This window comes from Taurulus bubalis, assembly GCF_910589615.1.
Source record: "Taurulus bubalis genome assembly, chromosome: 1".
NCBI classification, from domain to species: Eukaryota; Metazoa; Chordata; class Actinopteri; order Perciformes; family Cottidae; genus Taurulus; species Taurulus bubalis.
Window position 1 is genome coordinate 40,070,917 of NC_136589.1, and position 21,383 is coordinate 40,092,299.

Genomic DNA, 21,383 nt, shown 5'->3' on the forward strand with positions numbered 1-21,383 from the left:
CAGATACATGTGTGTGTCTGTCTGACCGCTGCTATAACGCACACTTGTAGTTTCCTAATTTATGTTGTTTATACTTTGTTCTATTTTTTTTTAAACTTAATTGTTTTTGCACTATTCACTTTGTTAGACAGAAGAGAAACACAATTTCAAATCTTCTGTATATTCGCACAAACGGAAGAAGTGACAACTAAAACGGACTGACTTTTTTTTTTGACTTTGTGTGTATATATGCAGGTATACCCCTATATATTTTTATTTATTTTCAATATTTTTTGTGTATCTTTATTTACATATATTGTACACATATTTTCTTTATCTGCATATCTAGAAAATCAATACAAATTTGATCACAAAAAACAAACATGAATGTCTGAGAATAAAGCAGATGTTTATCGCGCGCGTGTGTGTGTGTGTGTGTGTGTGTGTGTGTGTGTGTGTGTGTGTGTGTGTGTGTGTGTGTGGCCCCACACGAGCAACACCTTTGCAGTACAACAGTATTTGATGTTTTAAAAGCTAAATTCTCAAGCAGTCCCCACCTTTGTCAATGTCAATCACACGTTCCCGCTTCGGTCACTGAAGTGCAACACGCTGTGATGTGTTAGTCCGCGTGAGCCGGCGGCAACAAAAACACATTAAGTGGTTCCATCTCAGCCACGAGCTCTCATGGCATCACTATGCAGAAACCCCTCCGTCAGTCCTCTCTGCTGCTCCGTGTAATAACCGCCCTCCTCTCCAGCAGCCTCTGATTGATTCAGGTTGGGCAGTTAGTGGATTTCCATCATCTAATGCGAGCTGTGAGTGCTTCTCTTTTGTCCCGCTGTTTGAGCAACTGTCAGCTCCCGCGTCTTTTTCTCCTTCTAGTAACGTTTGGGGGCAGCCGGCAATCTCCTCGGCTCGTCCTCTTATTACGGCACGCGCCGGTCGCACTCGTGCCGCCGCCTCCTGAGTGCTCCGGCCGGCTCATGATATTGCCATGCCAACCGCACGCTGGAGAGTTGTTGCTTGGCTTTTTAAAAAAAATTTGCACGCCGTATTTTCGATAGGGATCTATTACCAGCAGGTGTGCTCTAACTGCTGAGTCAATTTGGCTTTTTGGAATTCATGTGCACAGTACGAGGTGTTTACACACTTTGGGCTCTGGAAAGGAAGCCGCTTCCAGAAATCAATGAACACAAAACGACAGGATGCTTAAAACTGGCCGCCGCCTTTATTTTCCATTCGACATCACAAAGAAAAGAAGCTATTTACAATTATTTTTTGGGAAACTGCCCTTGATCACTATTCACCGCAGACGACGACGACAGGAGATCAGTAGTAGGCATCAGTAATAATCCTCCGGGTCAACTTTATCACCTTGATTCTGAATCTGCTGCTGCTTCTTGTACAAATCAGCAATCTGCAGAAAGAGAGAGAGAGAGAGAGAGAGAGAGAGAGAGAGAGAGAGAGAGAGAGAGAGAGGGAAGAGAGAGAGAGAGAGATGGACGAGAGAGAGAGAGAGATGGACGAGAGAGAGAGAGAGATGGACGAGAGAGAGAGAGATATGGACGAGAGAGAGAGAGATATGGATAAGAGAGAGATATGGACAAGAGAGAGAGAGAGATAGATATGGACAAGAGAGAGAGAGAGAGATGGATGAGAGAGAGAGAGATATGGACAAGAGAGAGAGAGAGAGATGGATGAGAGAGAGAGAGAGATATGGACAAGAGAGAGAGAGAGATAGATATGGACAAGAGAGAGAGAGAGAGATGGATGAGAGAGAGAGAGATATGGACAAGAGAGAGAGAGAGAGATGGATGAGAGAGAGAGAGAGATATGGACAAGAGAGAGAGATATGGACAAGAGAGAGAGAGATATGGACAAGAGAGAGAGAGATATGGACAAGAGAGAGAGAGATATGGACAAGAGAGAGAGAGAGATAGATATGGACAAGAGAGAGAGAGAGAGATGGATGAGAGAGAGAGAGATATGGACAAGAGAGAGAGAGAGAGATGGATGAGAGAGAGAGAGAGAGATGGACAAGAGAGAGAGAGAGAGATGGATGAGAGAGATTGAGAGATAGACAGAGAGAGAGAGATGGATGAGAGAGAGAGATGGACGAGAGAGAGAGAGAGATGGATGAGAGAGAGAGATGGATGAGAGAGATTGAGAGATAGACAGAGAGAGAGAAGGGTTTGCATTAGAGAGCGTGAATAAAAGAGAGAAGGTAGGAGGCAGAAGACCATGGAGTCAGGTCAGTAACGTTATGAGTGAAAGCTAAAAATAACAGTTTGATTATTCACAAGCCTTTGAGCTTTGAAGTCGGTGACTACCAGCTGCTGACTGGGAGACGGAGGTCGTGTTCACTTGAGCTCAACAGGGTTTGGAAGAGGGGGACCATGAATAATGTGTGAATGGTGGGTTCCTCCCACAACGAGCTGCAGCATCGGTACCAGAGCAGCAGGAGGAAAACAAGGCAACAGGATGAAAGGTGAAGCGTTTCCTCTCAGCCTGAAACCGACCAAGTCCGACCCGCTCAGACTCACGGGGTTCTTTCTTTCCTTCATTCCTTCCGACTTGAACGAGGTCAGGTTTCCTTTAAGCCGTCTGCTAAACCCCCAGAAAGTGAGCGCGTGTGCGTCCTGTCAAGAGGAAAACTGATAGAAGTTTCATTGAGATGCGGCGGATGCTTCAGACCCGTCTCCCGCGGTAACGAGCTTCAAATATCGACTCGACGGTAAACAGATGGCTGTTTATTCCACTCGGTGAAAACTGACATGAAAACGCATTTCAGACCTCATAAAACTTACACCTGTTTAGACCCAAGTTGTAAAAAACAAACGTGTGTATATATATATATATATATGTTATTCGGCTGTCAGTCAGAGTTTTGTTCATTCAGAGGAAGACTTGATGCCGGCGGACGCGTCTTAACAGTTTAAACGTTTTAAACATTTTAAAAAGACAAAGCGATGGACGGTGAAAACGCAGAGAAATCAAAGAGAAGCGTTCACATCTTTTTGTCCGGCTTGCGTCACCGATTCATTCATAGACTTTGTTTTTTGGGGGTTACAAACGGACATAAAAGTCATTTTCAGATATTTAACACTCCAGATGTTACATGTGTCAGTAGTTATTGTAATAATAATAATAATAATAATAATAGAAGATTACTGGTAAATGTTAGTCGAGTCAATCGATATAAAATTCACCAGCAACTGTTATGAGAAGCTTGAAATAATTGAAGTATTTTCTTGAAGGAGAACAGAAGGTTTCAGCCTCTCCAACGTGAGAACTTAATGCTCTTCCTTCTCTTAGGTTACAGATCATTAAGGTTATTATTATTAGTTATTCTATTGTTGCTTGACTGATTGTTTGAGCAGCATTAACGTGTATAAAACCAGAGATGTAACAACACCAGAACATTTTGAAGAAGAAAAAAACCCTCTTTTATTTTAACGTATTTAACGTTTGCATCTTCTTCTCTTCTCATTAATCCACCATCATCCGTCTCAAATTTATCTCCAAAAGATATAATTGACCTTTGAACCCAATGCTCATTTTTACTCCATGGATCTTGAAACATAACGCAACCTCTGTTAACGTTAGCGGGTCGCTCCTTTATTTAGCTAACGCTACTAGCTAGTTTCAGTTTGTCTAAGGTTTTCCACACATCAGCAACACCGTGGCGTGTGCAGCGGCTTGTATTTCAGCTCGGGTCGAATCGTAAAACAATGATGTGCCGGTGGAGTTCGAGAGAAGCAAATAAAACAACAACAACATCTTAAATCATTTAAAGGTTTTCGGCGCTTCGGGGAAAACGTATCGTCGCTGTGCCAGATGTGGCGTCTGGTCACGCATAGAGCCAAAAATCAAAAGGCACTCGGGGAAATAAAAGCTTTATGGGAACTAGAGTCACAGGTCGGGGTGCTCGTTGAGTGTGTGCGTGTTCAGGGGAAGGCACAGCTGACCTGCACATCTATACTGTATAATTCCCCTTTTGGCTACCTCACAATATATTACCCAGAACTCAGCGGGAGGCCTCGACACGACTCAGTGCCAGTATGAAAGAGAGAAAAAAATAAGCTTGTCCTTGCGGCTCTGTTCACCCGTGAACATTTTTACAGGACAGGCTCTTGTGAGGTGACCGCGATGATGTCGATGCAGCACCTTCACAGCAACAGGTTCACAGGAGGGACGGCCACAGCGAGGAACAGTTTCACACCTTCACCCCCATTTTACGGTCAATAACCTTATGACAACGCAAGTCGAGAATGATACTCGGTCTCTGTGGAGCGCGCAACTCTGATCAGAACAGAACGCTTCCACCCGGGCCGCCGGTCTGTCCCGTTACAATTAACTGAATGGGTTTTAATTATATTTGAAAAATAGGTGCATGCATACACGCACACCTCTACAGGTGGGATCTGATGCTTGAAACATTTACCCGACATCTTTCGCTACTTCCCTGCACTGCTGATTTCCCACCGGTTTTCTTTTAGCCCCCTACCAGGACCCTCCCAGTGGAGGTGATCTGGATTACCTGAGCTCCGCTCGTGGCGTCTTCGGGCTTCTTGTCGTCTCTGATCCGAAGGAAGCGGGGAAACCTCAGAGAGATGCCCTTCACTGGATCCACCTGAGGGCAAACAGAATCAGTCAGTACCGGGAAACAGCCACTGCTGTAACCCCGAAAGGTAGTTTGGACTTTAAATTGAAAGCTATTAAATCCCTACTAGTTCAAAACATCAAACGGTTGAATCCTTTTTTTTTTTTATGAATGATTTTCAATCTCTTTTCCTAATTGTCTCTACGATCACCTTTAAATATGGATTCACTGAACGTTTTCCATTTTTACATAGCCTTAAGGAAAAAGTGATGAATGTGATTAATTGCAACTCAGATTTTTGATGGATTACATGTATGTAGAAATAACACATGTCATTTGAACTCTGGAGGTGAATAAGAAGAAGAAGAAGAAAAAGAAGAAAAAAAAAGAAGCTAGTTGACAATGTGCAAACCGAAGATACTACTAATCCTCTTAGCAATGGGCTCATTTGCTTACAACCCGTTCACTTATCTTTGTGTTTGAAGACAGTTTTACATTTAAGGTTTGACAATGAAACGCAACACCTCGAATCTTTAACCCGAGACATATTTTTTAAATAAATACATAAAAAATGTTTGCGTTTCTTCCTCTGAATGTTGTCAGATGGGTAGAATCCCTCCGTCTCGGCGGCCTTTTGCTTCCAACTATGGTTAAAATGAGAGTTGCAGACTGTTAATGTTCCGACAAACACTTTACGAGCGCTGTGGGGCCGCGAGTCTAATGTGCAGCGGGTAGTAAACAAGAATCTGTTCCATTAAATCCAGCATCTTTTACAATGCTTTTTTTTTTTTTTTTAATAACTCAATTACAAGGCGCTAATTGTGACTTTTCATTGTAGGCGGCGGACCAAAACGAGCAGGATTTATCAGCAGAGAGCCAGGAGGGCAGAAGGGATAAACAGCAGCAACTGACCAGTCCCATGGCGGCCTTGTAGACGGGCGACAGCGACAAATCAGCGCACTTCACCTCCCAGACCTGCACGGCGTCCAGCCACACGTCGGGCTGCTCCGCCGACTGGTCAATGCGGTAGTAGGCGCGGGGTTTAGGCAGGATGTGCTCCTAAAAGAAACAGATAATGAGCGTTCACGAGAAAGTACATTAAATGTTTATTGTGACAAATTAAGAGAAAGTTCTCAGAGCCTAAAAGGACGAAAACTCAAAAAGATCAGCAATTTATGACGACGTGAAAAACACACAGTATACACATACAGACTTGCAGAACATAGAAATAAAAATAGGGCAATGCGTTCAGAGAGAACTTGATGAAGAGGGTTTTTCGGTCGCCCCGCTGAATCTCAGCGGCCTCCCGAGAGACGGCGCCCGAGTCTCGGCGCTTACGCTCAGATGATACCTGCTTTGCCTGAGGCCCGACATGAGAGGGTGATTTCCAAACCACATCATCACACACCTACATGAAACATCTCGTTCAACCCCTTGATATGCACGCCTTTGTTACCCCATATTCACCTCTTAGGATAAAAAAGAAAATCATAAATAACCTTGCAGCTCAGCTCAGGCATCTGCCTCCTTTTCCAACTGTTCCTGTGAGCAAACTGAGATAACTGTCAACTTCTACAATATTTAAAAGTGCCTTTTTTTTCTTTTTTTCTGACACGAGCAACCAACCTCTCCGTCAGCGTAGGTGTCACACATTTACAAAATGATACCCAGTGTTTTGGCGTGAAACAACAACCATTTCCAGCTAATGCGACTCTGGGAACAGTGCAGCGTTAACTAGACTGCGGCAGTGTCCACAGAACTGGGTCAGAGTTAAGTAATGCTGGGGAAAGAGGACTCCGGTTCCCTCTCACGCATTATTTATACTGTAGGCATTCAAGTGACACTCATACAGGGTGAATTACAATGAGCAAGCCGGTAGGCGTGTGGAGTCGAATAAAACTTTGCTGCTTCAGATAGACATCAGTTAGCAAAACACCTGAATTATTCTTTACCAGACAGCTCATACCGGTCGCCTCTGTTTGGCAGGCAACAACATTTAATGTTTACATCTTTAAGCTGAAGGAGCAGCGGACCGAGCTCCATACGTCTCATGTTACCTCACTTGACTCAGGGTGTGCAAGAAATGACATCGCCAATCTCTACATGATGTTTTTGTCAACCTTAATTATTTTGTGATGGATTTTTTTTTTTTTTGCCAAAAGGCCAAAAGGCATGCTGGGTAAATGACACCGCCCACACAGGAAGACTTTTCTTGTGCAGGAAGAAGTCTTTTCCTGTGCAGCAAAGTGGGCGGGCTTTACCCATCATGCATTTTGGCGATGTCATTTCTTGCACACCATGAGTCAACTTCCATCCGTGAGACGCAAGCAGCTCAGACCGCTGTACACGTATCTGTGACTGTAAATGTTGCTGCCTGCCGAAGAATGCACCACTAGTATCAGGGGATTCTCCTGGGTCCTAAATCCCTCCATGTTTAGCTCCCTATGTACCAATCAAAACAGCTGCTGGCCAGTTGCGAGCGAGTGGTGAATAACGATGGCGGTCCTTTTCGGCGTCAATAAATTAATGTGTTTACTTCATTGAAAAAAAACAGTGCTTTTCTTTGAAAAATAAGGAAATATCTAAGTGATATATATATATATATATATATATATATATATATATATATATATATATATATATATATATATATATATATATATACACACACACACACACACACACACACACAGACAAGCTATTTCACCGAGATGCAAATATGTGTGTCTCCAAGCGCTGAAGCCTCCATCCTGAGGGCAGATGTAAAGACACCCATTCAAGGGGCGTAATTATAATCAAGCGCAGGTGTCGATGCTGCGGGAAATGCAGTTTTTTGCAGACTGTGCAGCATTAATGGTGTGGCAAGCAAAAAAAAAAAAAGAAAGTTTGACGTTTAGTGGATATTTTACAACATCGAGCGCAAATCCCTCAGTAGAAGTCACTGAAAGGAAAGCTTCACCCACTAAAAGACCATTTGTATTTTAGCCGATTTTTATCTGCTGATTATTTTCTTGATGAATAGTTTGGTCGATACAAAGTCGGTAAATAGTGAGAAATGTCACACGAGAACAAAAAGAACATAAGGCTCAGTGCGTCCCTGGCTACAGCGCAGCAGCTCGCCACCCAGAGGAGTGTGAACAGAGTCAATCGTCTCCGTGTCTGGACTCCCGTTGGCCTGCAGCTCTGCAGCCGGAGCGGCACGGACCACACCAGCAGCGCGGCCTAATTCACCATCCATCACCTTCAGATGGAGGGCCTCATTACAAAGCACCACGAAACGGGCTGCACTGGAGAGAGAGGAGGAGGAGAAGAAGAAAAAAGAAAAAGGCAACACCACCTTCTCAATCACTGTTTCACTGGGATTCTGCAAAGTGCAGCAGTTTGTACCACCAAGTCTAAACCCTTAACTTTTGATATACAACTTTAAGGTTATTCCACAGTGAATATCATCTCAATATCAGTTGCTTTCCCAAACAGATGAAAAAAAGCCCCTGTGCTCTTATTCCTGCAAAAGCTTGGTCTAAATTTAGCTGATGAAAGTCAACACGAGCACCCAAATGAATTCAGACTCTCACAACAGCGATCATTTTCAGGGAGCAGTTGTCAATTTCTGCGACTGCTGCTGCTCTGCTGCTCTGGAACGAACCCCTTCAAAAGTAAATTGAAAAAGCAATTCATTACCCAACTTCAGAACACGCCTGCACAGTTACTCCAAATGCAGATTATTTTCCTCTTCTCTATTATTGGAGAAACAAGCACTTTATGATCTCTGCCCGATGTTTTTCCACACATGCAGTTCAAAGCCACATTTTCGGTATTTTTTTGCAATTCCTTTTAGGCGATGTACGGCATGCTCGGATTAGCAGACACTATGAGGACATTTCGGGGAGTGGTGGGGTAATACCTGAGCTTATTTCTACCACTTCTCTCATCCTGGCAACTTAAAAAGGTACCTGGAGGCGGCACTTAATAAATGACTGCAGTATTTGAGTTGTATTTTAGAAGTACTTTTGCACACTGTCAATCTCATTTTGGCATGAAAGTCTCCATTTAGATCTGGAAAGTTGGGATTGAATGAAGAATTTAATGAGGGAATGATTATTTGCCGGATGAAAAGGAGATCTCAAGCCAAGCTCGCTCCGTCTCTTTTCACCTCAAAATTTACTCTGAATCTGTTAAAAAACGGATATAAAACACGAAAAGGCGCCGAAACAAGTGTTGAGTTGTGATTTTTCTACCGAGCATTACCTTTAAGAACTTGTAATGCTGCTCCAGATCTTCATCCTTGAAGCCTGTCCCGATCTGGAAGAGACGAAAGGAGATATGAGACACACACACACACACTCAGATATGCACACACTCCCTTGCGGTGAGACAGCAGACATTTGGCAGCGAGCAGCAGAACAGCAAGAGAATCTCCCCCCTCCCCTCTCCCCTCTCGCATCACGTCTCCGTGCTTTGCCTGAAGCGTCATGTCACCTCTCAAAAGGCCCGAACCCGCCGAGACACGAGAATCACCCAACGGGCTGACGTGCACAGAGAGAGAGGGAGAGGGGAAGACAAAAAGGCGGGCTTATCATGTAAATATAGCAGTTCTCAAGCACACAGATGGAAACTGAAAGGTTTATTCTGCAGGTGTCCACCGGAGGAGCTTTGTTCTCCGAAGGCTGGCGTCAACACAAGGAGGTTTTAAAAAACTGTGGCCCCTTGAAGCGCTCAGTTTGATCCACCGGGTCAAGTCTGCCGTCGCTCTGCCGTCACCAACCGTGGCGCCGTGTGACAGAAAGCTCTTTTGAGAAACATTATCCGTTAAATGTACGTCTTCTAAGCTCTAAGCCACAGCTCTTTGCTCCTCTTTGAAAGAAAAACTCACACAAGCCTGTTGCTGCGACTCAATTCTGCTTTCAACGAGATGCGTGGAGACGCTAATGCCAAAGGAAGGCCAGTTTTATAGCTTCTCACCAGCATAACATAAGTGCACAAGGGTTTTCTAATCATCCTTTAGTCATCTATGCGATGAGCAACACAATGTACCATTAGAACACTGAGTGATAGTTGCTGGAAATGGGCCTCTATACACCTATGTAGATATTTCATTAAAAACCAGACGTTTCCACCTAGAATAGTCATTTACCATATTAACAATGTATAGTGTATTTCTGATTCATTTAATGTCATCTTCATTGGAAAAAAACAGGGCTTTTCTTTGAAAAATGAGGACATTTCTAAGTGACCCCAAACTTTTGAACGGTAGTGCGTGTGTGTATATATATATATATATATATTGTAGACTTAATACTTACAATATGCAATACTGCTGTACTATACTGAATATTGTTTTGCTACTACTACATTTCACTTCATAATAATACACTTATATGCCATAATATGTATAATGTACCAGCCTTGTTATTTTACCATATTATGTCATACTGTTATACCACTTTACTTTGAGGAGACGTCACTGTTAGTCTAGAACACTGAATAATGTTTCCACCAGTAAACCTGAACACCTCTCTCTGTGTGACAGTGATTATAACTATACTAATTAATATATATATATATATATATATATATATATATATATATATATATATATATATGCATAACTATATAGATTATAATTAACTGGAGGATACACTGCCGCGGACTCTCCGCTGCCAGTAATCTCACTCGCTGTCTCTCCAACAACGTTAGCTAACGTGTTAGCTAGCTGACTAGCTTCCATTAAAAAAGTGGTGGGAGGGAAATGAAGCCGCTGTAGACATCTTAACGCCGATTGGCCAAGACTCGAATCAAAGATCTTCTATTGCTAAGATGATCACAACATCAGCTTTTTTTCCGTGTCCCACTCCAATCTCAGAAACGCTGGGCGGCCAGTTGAGCTGGGCCCCCCCTCCCAAAAACAAAAACTCTTCGGATCTACACGCTTCGCGTCGATGACCTATTTTCATTTCAAAATGGCGAATTTCGCCGAAAGGTGAAAGTTTGCAGGTATGCTTTAATACAACACTTTGCCAGCAACCAAAAACAACCACACACGAGTCCATGTGACGTTTATGACTCCTGAGCAAACTGAATACAATAATAAATAAAATGGTGAGAGTCCAAATAACTCCGCCGTGGCTCGGGCAGTAACCTAATTGTCTTTTTCCTTTTTATTAGCATTCCTCTTATTCGCCGTGAACTGGGAGCGAACTTCACAGCGGCGGTTGGCGCTCGAGGATCTGCTGAAGGACGTGCGGCGTCTCGCTCAAGGACACTTCAGCAGGACGTGCCGCTGAGATTGCTTTTGGGGGGAAAAAGGCAATGTGGGTTAAAATTCTGCTCTCCGCTACAGTGGAGCCTCTCAAACTGAGCGTTGACCAAGTCTACCGTGTCAAGGGCAACAAGATTGTGGGTTTTATTTCTTCTTTTTTCTGCCTTTGCTTCATGGCTGACATTGAAAAAATACTTTGTGCGACATGTCTGTCGCTTTATTATGAAATTAAACAGATTTTGGCTCTTGTTTTATAAGTCTGCGGGCTTCCAAGTACTTTTTAAATATGACTAAAGTTGCCGTGTACGGGGGAGGTGATGCACCGACATAACTTTAAGAAAGCACAAAGTGTAACTGCCAAGATCTCCAAACATAACAGGAGATTAGACGAGAATGCCTCCCTCTTATTGTGGCCAAGAGCCAGCGGGTCACACCTGAGTGCTTCCATTGTGCTGCTCAATCAGCATTTGTTGCAACTGTAAGAAAGAAGAAAAAAACCAAACCTATTAGTTTGAAGAATATCCAAAGAGTGAAGGTTTCTCAAACACGGAAACAAGCGGGAGGAGGAAAATCAATAACAGACAAAAAGACAGCTCTTCATCTCAAGCACTGTCTTCTGTTGTGGACTTTAAGCACAGCATCCATCCTCCGACTCCCGTAAACAGGAGGGGGGGGGGGGGGGGGGGGGTTCTGCAGGTAATCCGACGGACGCTTTAACTTCCAATCGGCTCCTCTGGCAGCAGAACAGCTGTGGTTTGATACCCGGCGGGCTCCCAGGTGTGAACGCGTGTAAGTACAAGAAAGTGAAGCGGGGAAGTAAAAAAATAAAATAATGTGTTTGCACTGCTCGCTAAATCCCTTGTCCATGATGGAGACATAAAAGTTACATGAACGCAGAGATGGAAGGTTTTTGCAGGACAAAGAAGAGACAGAATGTATGCTCCGTGATGAAGTCATACTCAAGCTTGTTCACGCTCTTATTATCTCTCTCACACACACGTGGTCACGCATGCTCCAATACACGCTTACCACCTATCCTAAGATGCACCCAGTCACGCCTCCACACCACTTGTAGACATATAAAGATTTTCCTCCGACTCAGATTTGAGGGGAAAAGTGACAGTTCAAAAGCGCTCTCTCTCACACACACAAACATAAAAACACCCCGCAGCGCACACACACACACACACACACACACACACACACACACACACACACACTTTATAAAAACAGACATAAACAGAAAAACAACACTATACACCTCCTTAATACAGAGATCTGAGAAGCTTATTAAACCAAAGAGAGCCAGCGAGTAACAAAACGCCAGAGGAGCAGCGATACTTTAAATATGTTAAAAACAAGCCGCCTGGGAGCTGAAGACTGGTCTTGCCTCACAAAAGGTTACATGTTTAAATACATAACTTGCCAGAGGGCAAAACCAAAATTACAAATATTAACATTTTGAACTTCGGGATTCGACTGCTGCCTGAAAATATTGACGTCCATGTCCAGGCCAGAAATATGAGAACAGTTTCCTTGGAGATGTTTTTTAGTTTGTTGAATGCTGAACGTTCAACACACTTGTATGTGCTATTCCCCCGTCATAAAACAGTGAATATTGATCATATTTTTTTTTGACAGCAATGCAGCCACAGTGAAGCACACAACTTTGCCCAAAAAGCTCAGTCACACCCATCCAACGAAACACACGCTGACTTTATCGTTTCTTCAGAGCGACAGAAGTCGGTCTGAGCGGCTTTGTGGTTTCCAGAGAACGTTTCAAAGCGCCTAAAAAAGAGAAGAACGCTTGTAGTATAAACAGGACCTCTGCCATGATGTGTGTTGGTCTGTTGAAGTTGCTGTGTTTTGACAAACAATAAAGAAATGAAGGATATCGTCAGCTCGTCATTCTGATTAAAAAGTCTCTCAATCAATCAATCAATCAATCAATCCAGATACGTCTGTTAGTACACCTCCATGTTGTCCACAAAGCATCTGCGGCGACATTTAAACACGATTGTTGCCCAATAAGATATCCGCCCGCTTGTCAATTGCATTTGGAATAAAAATCAATGGATGGCGGCCACTGAATGCGAGAAGTGTCCCGCGTTGTGTGCGCGTGTCACACACACGTGTGTGTGTGTGAATGCGCTTCCGCACTCAAAACAGCGAGTGAGAGTACAGAAGAACGCGACTAGAGTGCTGCAGGGATGACAGATCTTTGTAGGCCAACCCAAAAAAGTTAGCGTCCCACTGACTCCCTCAACAAAAAAAGAAAAGCCAATTATATCTGGATTATTGCAGAAAATAAACTCAGTGGCTTTACTGACATATTCTATTTTGTAGAACAAAGCTTGTGTTACGCACAGACCTTATTTCAGGCATCTAAATAATAACTAAAAAAAAATAAAAAACATTGACACGAGGGAACAGGAAGTGCAGAAACTCATATCCGGGTTTTAGGAATCATTCCTGTGTGGCATTTGTTGTAAACGTATGCCGATACATAGATGTTCATAGTATGCTTGATTGATGCCAATAAGAAGCCGTACATGGAGGGATTTAGGACCCAGGGGGATAAAGCTGAGGCGGGCAACCTGAGGGGAGGTTTGCACGGCCCGGCACTCGATGGAGACGCATCATTTGTTACTTAAGAAACAGTTTCATGCAAATTGCAATCAAAATGATAAACTATTAAGATTATTCAACTTGAAAACCTTGTTCCTATATCGGAACAAACCGGATCGAACGCATCTTTCCGCACACTCACCTTGCAGATGGACTGGAACTCCTCGTTCTCCTCGTCGTAGCAGGCCAGCAGGAAGCCCCCGTAGGTGCCCGTCCTCTTGCCTTTTCCCATGTAGGCGCCGATCACACACAGGTCCACCGTGTCCCCCACGCCGTCCAGGTAGTCCTTCTTCAGCTGCGGGAGAGCACCATGTAACATTTTGCATTCAATAAAATGCCATTTATCAACAACGTGAGCCCAAATGTGTGTACACGTGTATGTATTTATGTCATAAAAGGACAAATGCTTTTTAATTGCTGTATTTGAGTTAACGCTGTGTCACACACACCTTGAGCCAGTTGTGAGAGCGCTTGGCAATTTCATAGGTGGCATCCTTCTCCAGAGTCTTCACCATTAGACCCTCGCAGGAGTCTACGCACACACACAGACAGACACACACACACACACACACATATATATACACAAACACGCATTAATACACCAAAACACGATTCTAGTCGTGCAGAAAGGAAATGAACAGATTATCTTTCAGATACATGGAAGCTCTTTGTCTCCATCTGACACACACACACACACACACACACACACACACACACACACACACACACACACACACACACACACACACACACACACACACACACACACACAAAGAGAGACAGTAGACAAAGTCTGGGGACACAACACAAGAAAGTATCTCACAAACACACACACTGCGGCAAACACACAACTATACAACCAACATACAGGTCAAACAAAGAAGCAGCAAAAAGAAAAGAAAAAAATACTACAACACACACACAATTTACACATGAAGGCAGCAGGCTGGTGCACAGGCGAAATGAAACTTGCATGCAACACACCCACAAACAAAAAGGTTCAAGAGACACAGGGGACAGCAGGAAGGAAAGCAAATAAGAAGCTGTGTCTGTCTAACACACAATAATGAATACACACACCCGCCTGCGCACACACACACCTCGGACAGACAGCTCCAGGAACTCTGCGATGGTGTCTGTGTTGTCGGAGTCAATGGATCGGGCGAACACGAACTCTCCTTCCACTTCTGAGAAACTTTCTTTCATCAGAGCCCGACGCCGACACAGCGGCTGTCGCACCAGGGACTACACACACACACACACACACACACACACACACACACACACACACACACAGATCATTACAAATGGCAAAACTGTGCATCATTACAACCATTTCCTCTTCATAGCTTGGAGCATTGCAATGACAAGGATGAAATACCATCCCAACTGGCTATATACACACACACACACACACACACGGTTTTGGGGCGGGGTGCAACGGATCACACAACTCACGGTTCAGATTGTATCACATTTGTGAGTCACGGATAATTCAGCATTTGGTAATGGTTGTATTAAATACTCTCATCGGTACGCAGTATCTGCAAGTACTCAAATGGAAGCACTTGGTCTGAAAAAACAACATGTGTTTATTGTAGAATGTTAATTCCTCTTCTGGTCTTTAAACCAGAGAGGGAGAGGGATGTACAGCCAAAAGGTTCAGAAAAGAGACACAACCAATCAGAAATAAATGTATAAAAAAGGGCATCAGTCTAAAAAAGAAAAATGAAAGTGCATCTAGAGAGAAATAAATTCATAACATTTACATAAATGCCACATTAGGTGGGAAACTGCACAACTTCAGAGTCGCTGGTGCTCTTTTAATTCTGTAATTTTGTTTCCATCCACATGGGAATACTCGCAGCGCATCGGCTGATGGAAACATCGGCCGATTAGCATTTTCTTTCGGGCTGACTTTTAGGAAATTAGCCCGAAATAAAAGTGTGTACTATTTGGTGGGAATCAGACACACTCTAAATCCTGCAACACACACACACACACACACACAGAACACACACTGCTGGGTTTACAATTAGCATTACAATTCAGGGACGTTGTTGGCATCTCAGCGGGTCACAAACAATAACCAAGCGCACACACAGCGACACACACACACACACAGGGTTCAAATGACAAAAGCAAAAGCAGTGTTTGAGAGGGATCTCTGGGTAATATTTCCCTCGGCAGCAGCAGGTCTTACCTCTCCGTTGAGGTAGAGGAGGTCAAAGGCGTACACACACACTTGGACTTTGATCTCCGAGGCATCCACATCCTGGAGGGAGGAACAAACAAACAAAAACGCACACATTATATTTTCCCCTTGTCAAAAATATGCAAATAGACGCATCTTATTCACAAATCGCTACAACCGACCTTGGGACTTGCTACAAAGAGCTCTTTGATTTCTCTACTGCTCATCTTAAAAGTTAACCGCCTCCCTTGGACCTTTCAACAGCATCGCACCTCCTCGCAGTGTTCCTCCTCCTCTTGCAGCGTTATTACTTCTCGCTCCTCGACTCCCTTCGCTCCCCTCTTGTGCTCCTCCATCTCCTGCCTTCACCTCTCCTGCACCTCATTCTGTTTACTCTCCCGTCAGTCTCTCCACTCGGCCTTATTGCATCTTTTCCCCGCCTGTGGCCCCGACGGGAAATCCCATGACTTGAAAATTGAATTCTGAGCTAAAATCAGTAAATCCATTTCCATGTAGGTGCGTTAAGTCCTTCCTTCCCCACTAATAGAGTTTCAAACGAGTGGTTTACTATGTCAGGTTGTACCATTAAACACCAGAGAAGGGAATTAAAAGCATGACGATATGGATGAAAACAATGCAGGTTCCAAAATAACCCAATAAAAACTCGTGTTTTATGAGAAAAGAAATGCACTCAACATGTTTCTTCGACCTCAATAGTACACACAGTGGACTTTGGTGAGGAACACTGCATGTAAACAGGAACTCTGTTGACAAGAAAAGAAACATCTTCACAAGTGAAAACTCAAGTTAAGTGTAAATCAGTTGCTAGGAAACACTGGTGAAGCTTTCGGACCAAAAGCAAGCGTTTTATCGACCGGAATCCTTTGGAGCTAAAGCCACATTTAGTGCTGCGTGGTATTCTACTGATGGACGGAGGCGTTGACGAATGAAGCGCAGACAGGGGAGATGAAAGCGAGAGCATCTGTCGAGTGTTTGGTTATTAATTTGTGCTCAAAACGTAATGCTTTTGAAACAAATTAGAAAACAACAAAGCCTTCCACTCGGCTCGCTCGCCATCTTTTAAAAATTAAAATCGAGACATGAAGCTGACAGCAAAGCCCGACGTTATGTTAAGCCCCGCCCTTAAAGTCCACACTTATGTTACAATTAAGTTATCTCTGCTCTCTTCATGTACCACTTTAGGACAACTTTTAGAACTTGATATTCCAAACGTGTAAAGGGAAGGGATCAGGAACACAAAATGAAATGCCAGTGTCTACAATAAAAAAAACACCTCTGCCGTCTTCAAACCGAAGAGATTCCTCTCCCTCGCCTCGTTCTCACTCCCTCATTACATTCTCCTATGCCAATAAATGATGTTTAATTAGTTCATATCGGGTTTCATCTCATCTGAAAGATTTCATTTCGGAGAGAGCGCTCTCGGTAATAAAACAGAGGAGACGTTGTTGCGAAATGGCCGAAGGGCGGCGCAATCAGTTTGTGCATCAAAGCGTCGTTAGGAATAATCATGATTTGGAAAGTGGCGGTAACTGTATCGAGCAGGAAGAAATCATCGGGATAATAATTTTCATTATCGCGCTCCCCCATATTGGGCCCCGTCGTTTCTCCTTTTTCTTAATTTTCAAGGATGCCATCATGCACACAGAAGGAGACACGTTTCCCTCTAATGTGATTGATTCTGATCAGAGCTGGAAAAAAAACCCACCTTGCTGACATTTGCGATCTTCTTTCTGTCGGCTCTCTCCGTCTGTCGGATCATTTCACTCCATTATCTACCTCTCCTCCTCCTTCTGGTCTTTATCTCTGTCTTGTTTTCTCCCTTCAACCTTTTCACTTTCCTTTTCCTCCCTCCTCATCATCTCCTGCTCTTCGACCCTTTTTATTTCACCCGGAGCGTTTCATTCATCCCTCCACGCGTACATTACCTTTCTCTTACGGGTGGTGAGGACCTGGAAGGGCTGGATCTGTTTCTTCTCGCGATCCCAGGCCACCGCCTCCGAGTCCAGGACGCAGGAAACCACAGAGTCCTTCATCACCTTTTGAAGGGAAGATAAATAAATCACACAGATACCGCAAAAAAAGGGAATTATAGATGAATAGAGAGATTATATTCAGCAGAGCGTTGACGAGGGCTTTTTCAAGATAAAAAAAGAAAAGCCAGATGATGTTTCGTACAACTTCTACTCAACCAGGGTGTTAAACCCCCCCTCTTTTTGGTCGGATGCCCACATTGTGCCAAAAGCCAAATGTTCCATTTTCAGTGTATTCCTGCATTAATTAAGCAGACAGTGGTACAGCTGATGAATATTTCCCCGTGCCACTGATCAGATTTTGGCTATGTGTCATTGATCAGGATCAGACTAGCTGAGGGAAGCGAATCCCTCGCATTCTCGTCGGTTTTAAAAAAACGTACAAATTGAACCAGAGTGAGAGCCGTGAAGAGTCAATCAAGAGCGAGAGACGCATTAGAGATAACAGGTTGTTTGGAAACAGCCAAATATATCAAACAGACTCCCGTCGTACTCATGAGGTCATTAGGCTAAGTAATGCATTAATGCATTTGGATTGATATTCATGCGTTAATATATTAATATCAATTCATAATTAGAAGCAGGAAGGCACCACGGAAGATTCGGGAAAAATTTGTTTCCCCTCATTATTATGCAAAGTAATGCAGTAAGGTGCTGTAAAATCTAATCAGACCATCTCCTCGATGCAGGAAGCGCGTGTTTGTGTGAAGTTCCATTCTGACTTTTTTCCTCGTGTTTGTGAGGACGCTGCGACACACACACACACACACACACACACACACACACGCACACACACACTTTTAAAGTAATTGTCTGTCGTGTTTATTATGATCAGCAATTGATTTCCTTGATGAAAGCTTAATTTAAAACCACAGACGCGGGCTATTTTTACAGCGCAGTTGTGGTGAATTAAACGTCATAAATTAAGAGGTCACACATTAAATACACACAGGGAAATCGTCGCAAGCTCAAATTAAATAAAACAATGCCAACACTTAAAAATGCTGCCGTCTATCTTGGGAGAGTTAAGTTAAGTGAAAACAGCTGAACTTTTCACTCTGTTCAACTTCCTTTTTTCTTTTTTTTCACCCCAAAACTCACAATTTCTCTCACCAAGCAAAAGGTGAGACGGGAAAAACAAATGACAGGAATATACAGGTTAAGGATAGAAGAGAGAATGAGGAGAATTGTGAGGTGTTTAAAAAGGGGAGGGGAACACACACACACACACACACACACACACTCGCAGTGAGCGCACTCAGATAACCCCGAGGCCAACAACCAAAGCTTCAGGTGCAAGCAATTTGGCATCCCTACCCACAGCTGCAATTAAACAACCAGTGTTTCCAGCATCAATTAGCGAGATTAAGTCTCACAAGCTGGTTTCAAATGACCATCCTCGGTAGACGCCTCTCTAGATGAAAAAATTTTAAAAAAGCAGTGGAAGCTCCTGATGACTGAAGGGAGGGCAGGGAAGGGTAAAGCCCAGCACAGGAACAAATACACTTTTGAGGAGTATTAAATGGAGGCTGAGTCAGAGAGGAGGAGCGGGCTCACGGAGACCCGACAGATGAGAGACAAGTTGAGAGGAACAGGCAAAATGAAAAGACAAGAGCGAGCGAGATAAATGTGTGCAGTTGTTATCCGCACCGCTGTAAAAGCCCTCATTTGACAATCAAAAGTCTGTCTGTGTTTTACCTTCGGGATGCGAGAGATGATATCGGGGTATTTGCTGGTGTTGTCTTCCTGGTTGCGGCTGAACACTCGAACCTCGCCACTCTCCAGAATGTGAATCTGTGGAGGGAAATGCAAAATAAATAAAAACAAACACACGCACGATAAATCAAATAGACACAAAAAACAGGTGGAAGGAGGGTGAGTGATCAGCATACTAACTATCGGTTAACCAAATTAAATCGACTGGTTGATTCAATAAAATGTCAAAACCATGCAACTCACAAGGTGACAAAGTTTGGCATCAACCTCACTAATAATGTGAACCATGTGGCGCTAGCAGTCGCCATCTTGTCCGGCAGATGATTATTAGAGCAAAGTTTAGTTGCTTTTCTGTATTTTTAATGCCTCGCTAATTGACATTAGTATATTTATTACATGAATATGAAGTAATAAAAACTGACAGCTCGGCTATTTACTGGCTCGCTGCCAAGTCTCCTCATCGAGGGCCAGCTTTGCGTGTTTTTTTGGTCGGCTTTGTCACTGCTGCCGTTTAAAGAACGTCCCATGCTCATTGATCCACAGCAGCGATTGGCCACTGTAACCGTGATCACTGTAAGCAGCTTTCACTATGTTTTTTCTTCTCTTTAATCCGTTGTGCTTTCTTATTGTGGATCGTCGCCAACCACCGTGTGATTTACAGTCGTCTCGTTGTCACGTTCTTTTAACTGCATTCACGTCACAAGATATGTTGCATTGTTATAAACAAACAACTTTTTCCCCCTGTTGATCAATGAGCATCGTCTCTGATAAATAAACACACACCCTAATTAGACGGGACACACAGCCATGAATGCATACGCAGTTATTTTTGATTCATCAAATGCCACACACGCAGATATACACACACACACACTTCATTGTGGCTCGTCACTGAATCTGAACGCGCGCACGAGCACACACACAAGGGGTGGTGGGCATTTAACTGAGTGGTGTATCAAGAGTCCCTCTGCTGGCTGTTTGAGGTAAAGTCCACTGCAGTGAGACCGGAGACTGAGAGGGTGAAGAGGAGACGTCATGGGGCTCGCTCTCTCTGTCTCCACCCTCTCTCTCTCTCTCTCTCTGCGTGTGTGTTTCTTTCTCTCTGCTAATCTCTCTCTTCTTCTCAATTCAGTTCAAAGGCACTTTATTGGCATGACTGTCCAAAATTAACAATGCAGCTAGCGGGGTTTACATTACAGTCTCTCGCTGGGTCTCTCTCTACGTCGACGTTTACTCAGCCCCACTAACGTCTGCCTGTCTGTCAGTCATCGGGTTCCCTCTCCCTCTTATGAGTCACCCCTTCACTGTCTCCAGCCTCTTTCCTCACCTAACACCCCCCTCCTTCTCCTTGGTCACATAATGGCAGAAGTAGCTTTCTCTGCCTGAAGGCCCAGGGCAAAATAAGCACTACTGTTTATTTAAAAAGAATAAACACACACTAACACACACACACACAAAGTATGGAAACACCATGCATGCACGCACACAGTCAAGTGAACACACAGCAGGAGTCGCAGAACAGCGATACCTAGGACTCAAAAGAACACCGCCGAAAGGTATAACGCATACTAAATTCAGCAGGCAGACGCTCAGTGCCAAAACGGCAGAAAAACAAAACGGTTGCACTCTGTCCCTTCGACACGAACAAACGCACCTGCGCTCGCTCTCCGTCGTATTTGTACTCGCAGGTGAACGCCGCCTCGTCGAAGCGCTTCATCACCTCGCCGACGCCTTTGGTGGGGTGGGCCAACATGGGCCTCAGCGGCACACCTGGGAGAAGAGGAGGTGGCGTGAGCAAGAGGGAAGAACAGCGGGACGCTATCACACAATAAATATGTGGTCATGCCCTTTTCATGAATTCTACAAAGTTGAGGAACTAATTGCACAGGAGAACTTTTCGTTATTTGAGTGGAGGAGGAGGAGGAGGAGGAGGAGGAGGAGGAGGAGGAGGGC

The 21,383-nt window shown here is 43.8% G+C and overlaps 1 protein-coding gene across 2 annotated transcripts in view; it reads right to left on the reverse strand.

Moving 5' to 3' along the window:
- Positions 1-1,204: 1,204 nt before the first annotated feature.
- Positions 1,205-21,383, reverse strand: part of lig1 (ligase I, DNA, ATP-dependent) — a 42,461-nt gene continuing 22,282 nt past the window's right edge. The window contains exons 17-27 of one of the 2 annotated variants that reach the window (XM_079221302.1): positions 21,085-21,200; positions 19,413-19,508; positions 17,610-17,720; positions 15,673-15,744; positions 14,570-14,714; positions 13,919-14,001; positions 13,612-13,764; positions 8,831-8,884; positions 5,495-5,641; positions 4,520-4,612; positions 1,205-1,396 (exon numbers count right to left, since the gene is read on the reverse strand). In XM_079221302.1, the coding sequence (XP_079077428.1) occupies positions 1,322-1,396; positions 4,520-4,612; positions 5,495-5,641; positions 8,831-8,884; positions 13,612-13,764; positions 13,919-14,001; positions 14,570-14,714; positions 15,673-15,744; positions 17,610-17,720; positions 19,413-19,508; positions 21,085-21,200 (1,145 nt within the window). In that variant the 3' untranslated portion in view covers positions 1,205-1,321. Of the gene's footprint in view, positions 1,397-4,519; positions 4,613-5,494; positions 5,642-8,830; positions 8,885-13,611; positions 13,765-13,918; positions 14,002-14,545; positions 14,715-15,672; positions 15,745-17,609; positions 17,721-19,412; positions 19,509-21,084; positions 21,201-21,383 lie in introns of both variants that reach the window. The other variant, XM_079221301.1, reaches the window with a different exon arrangement.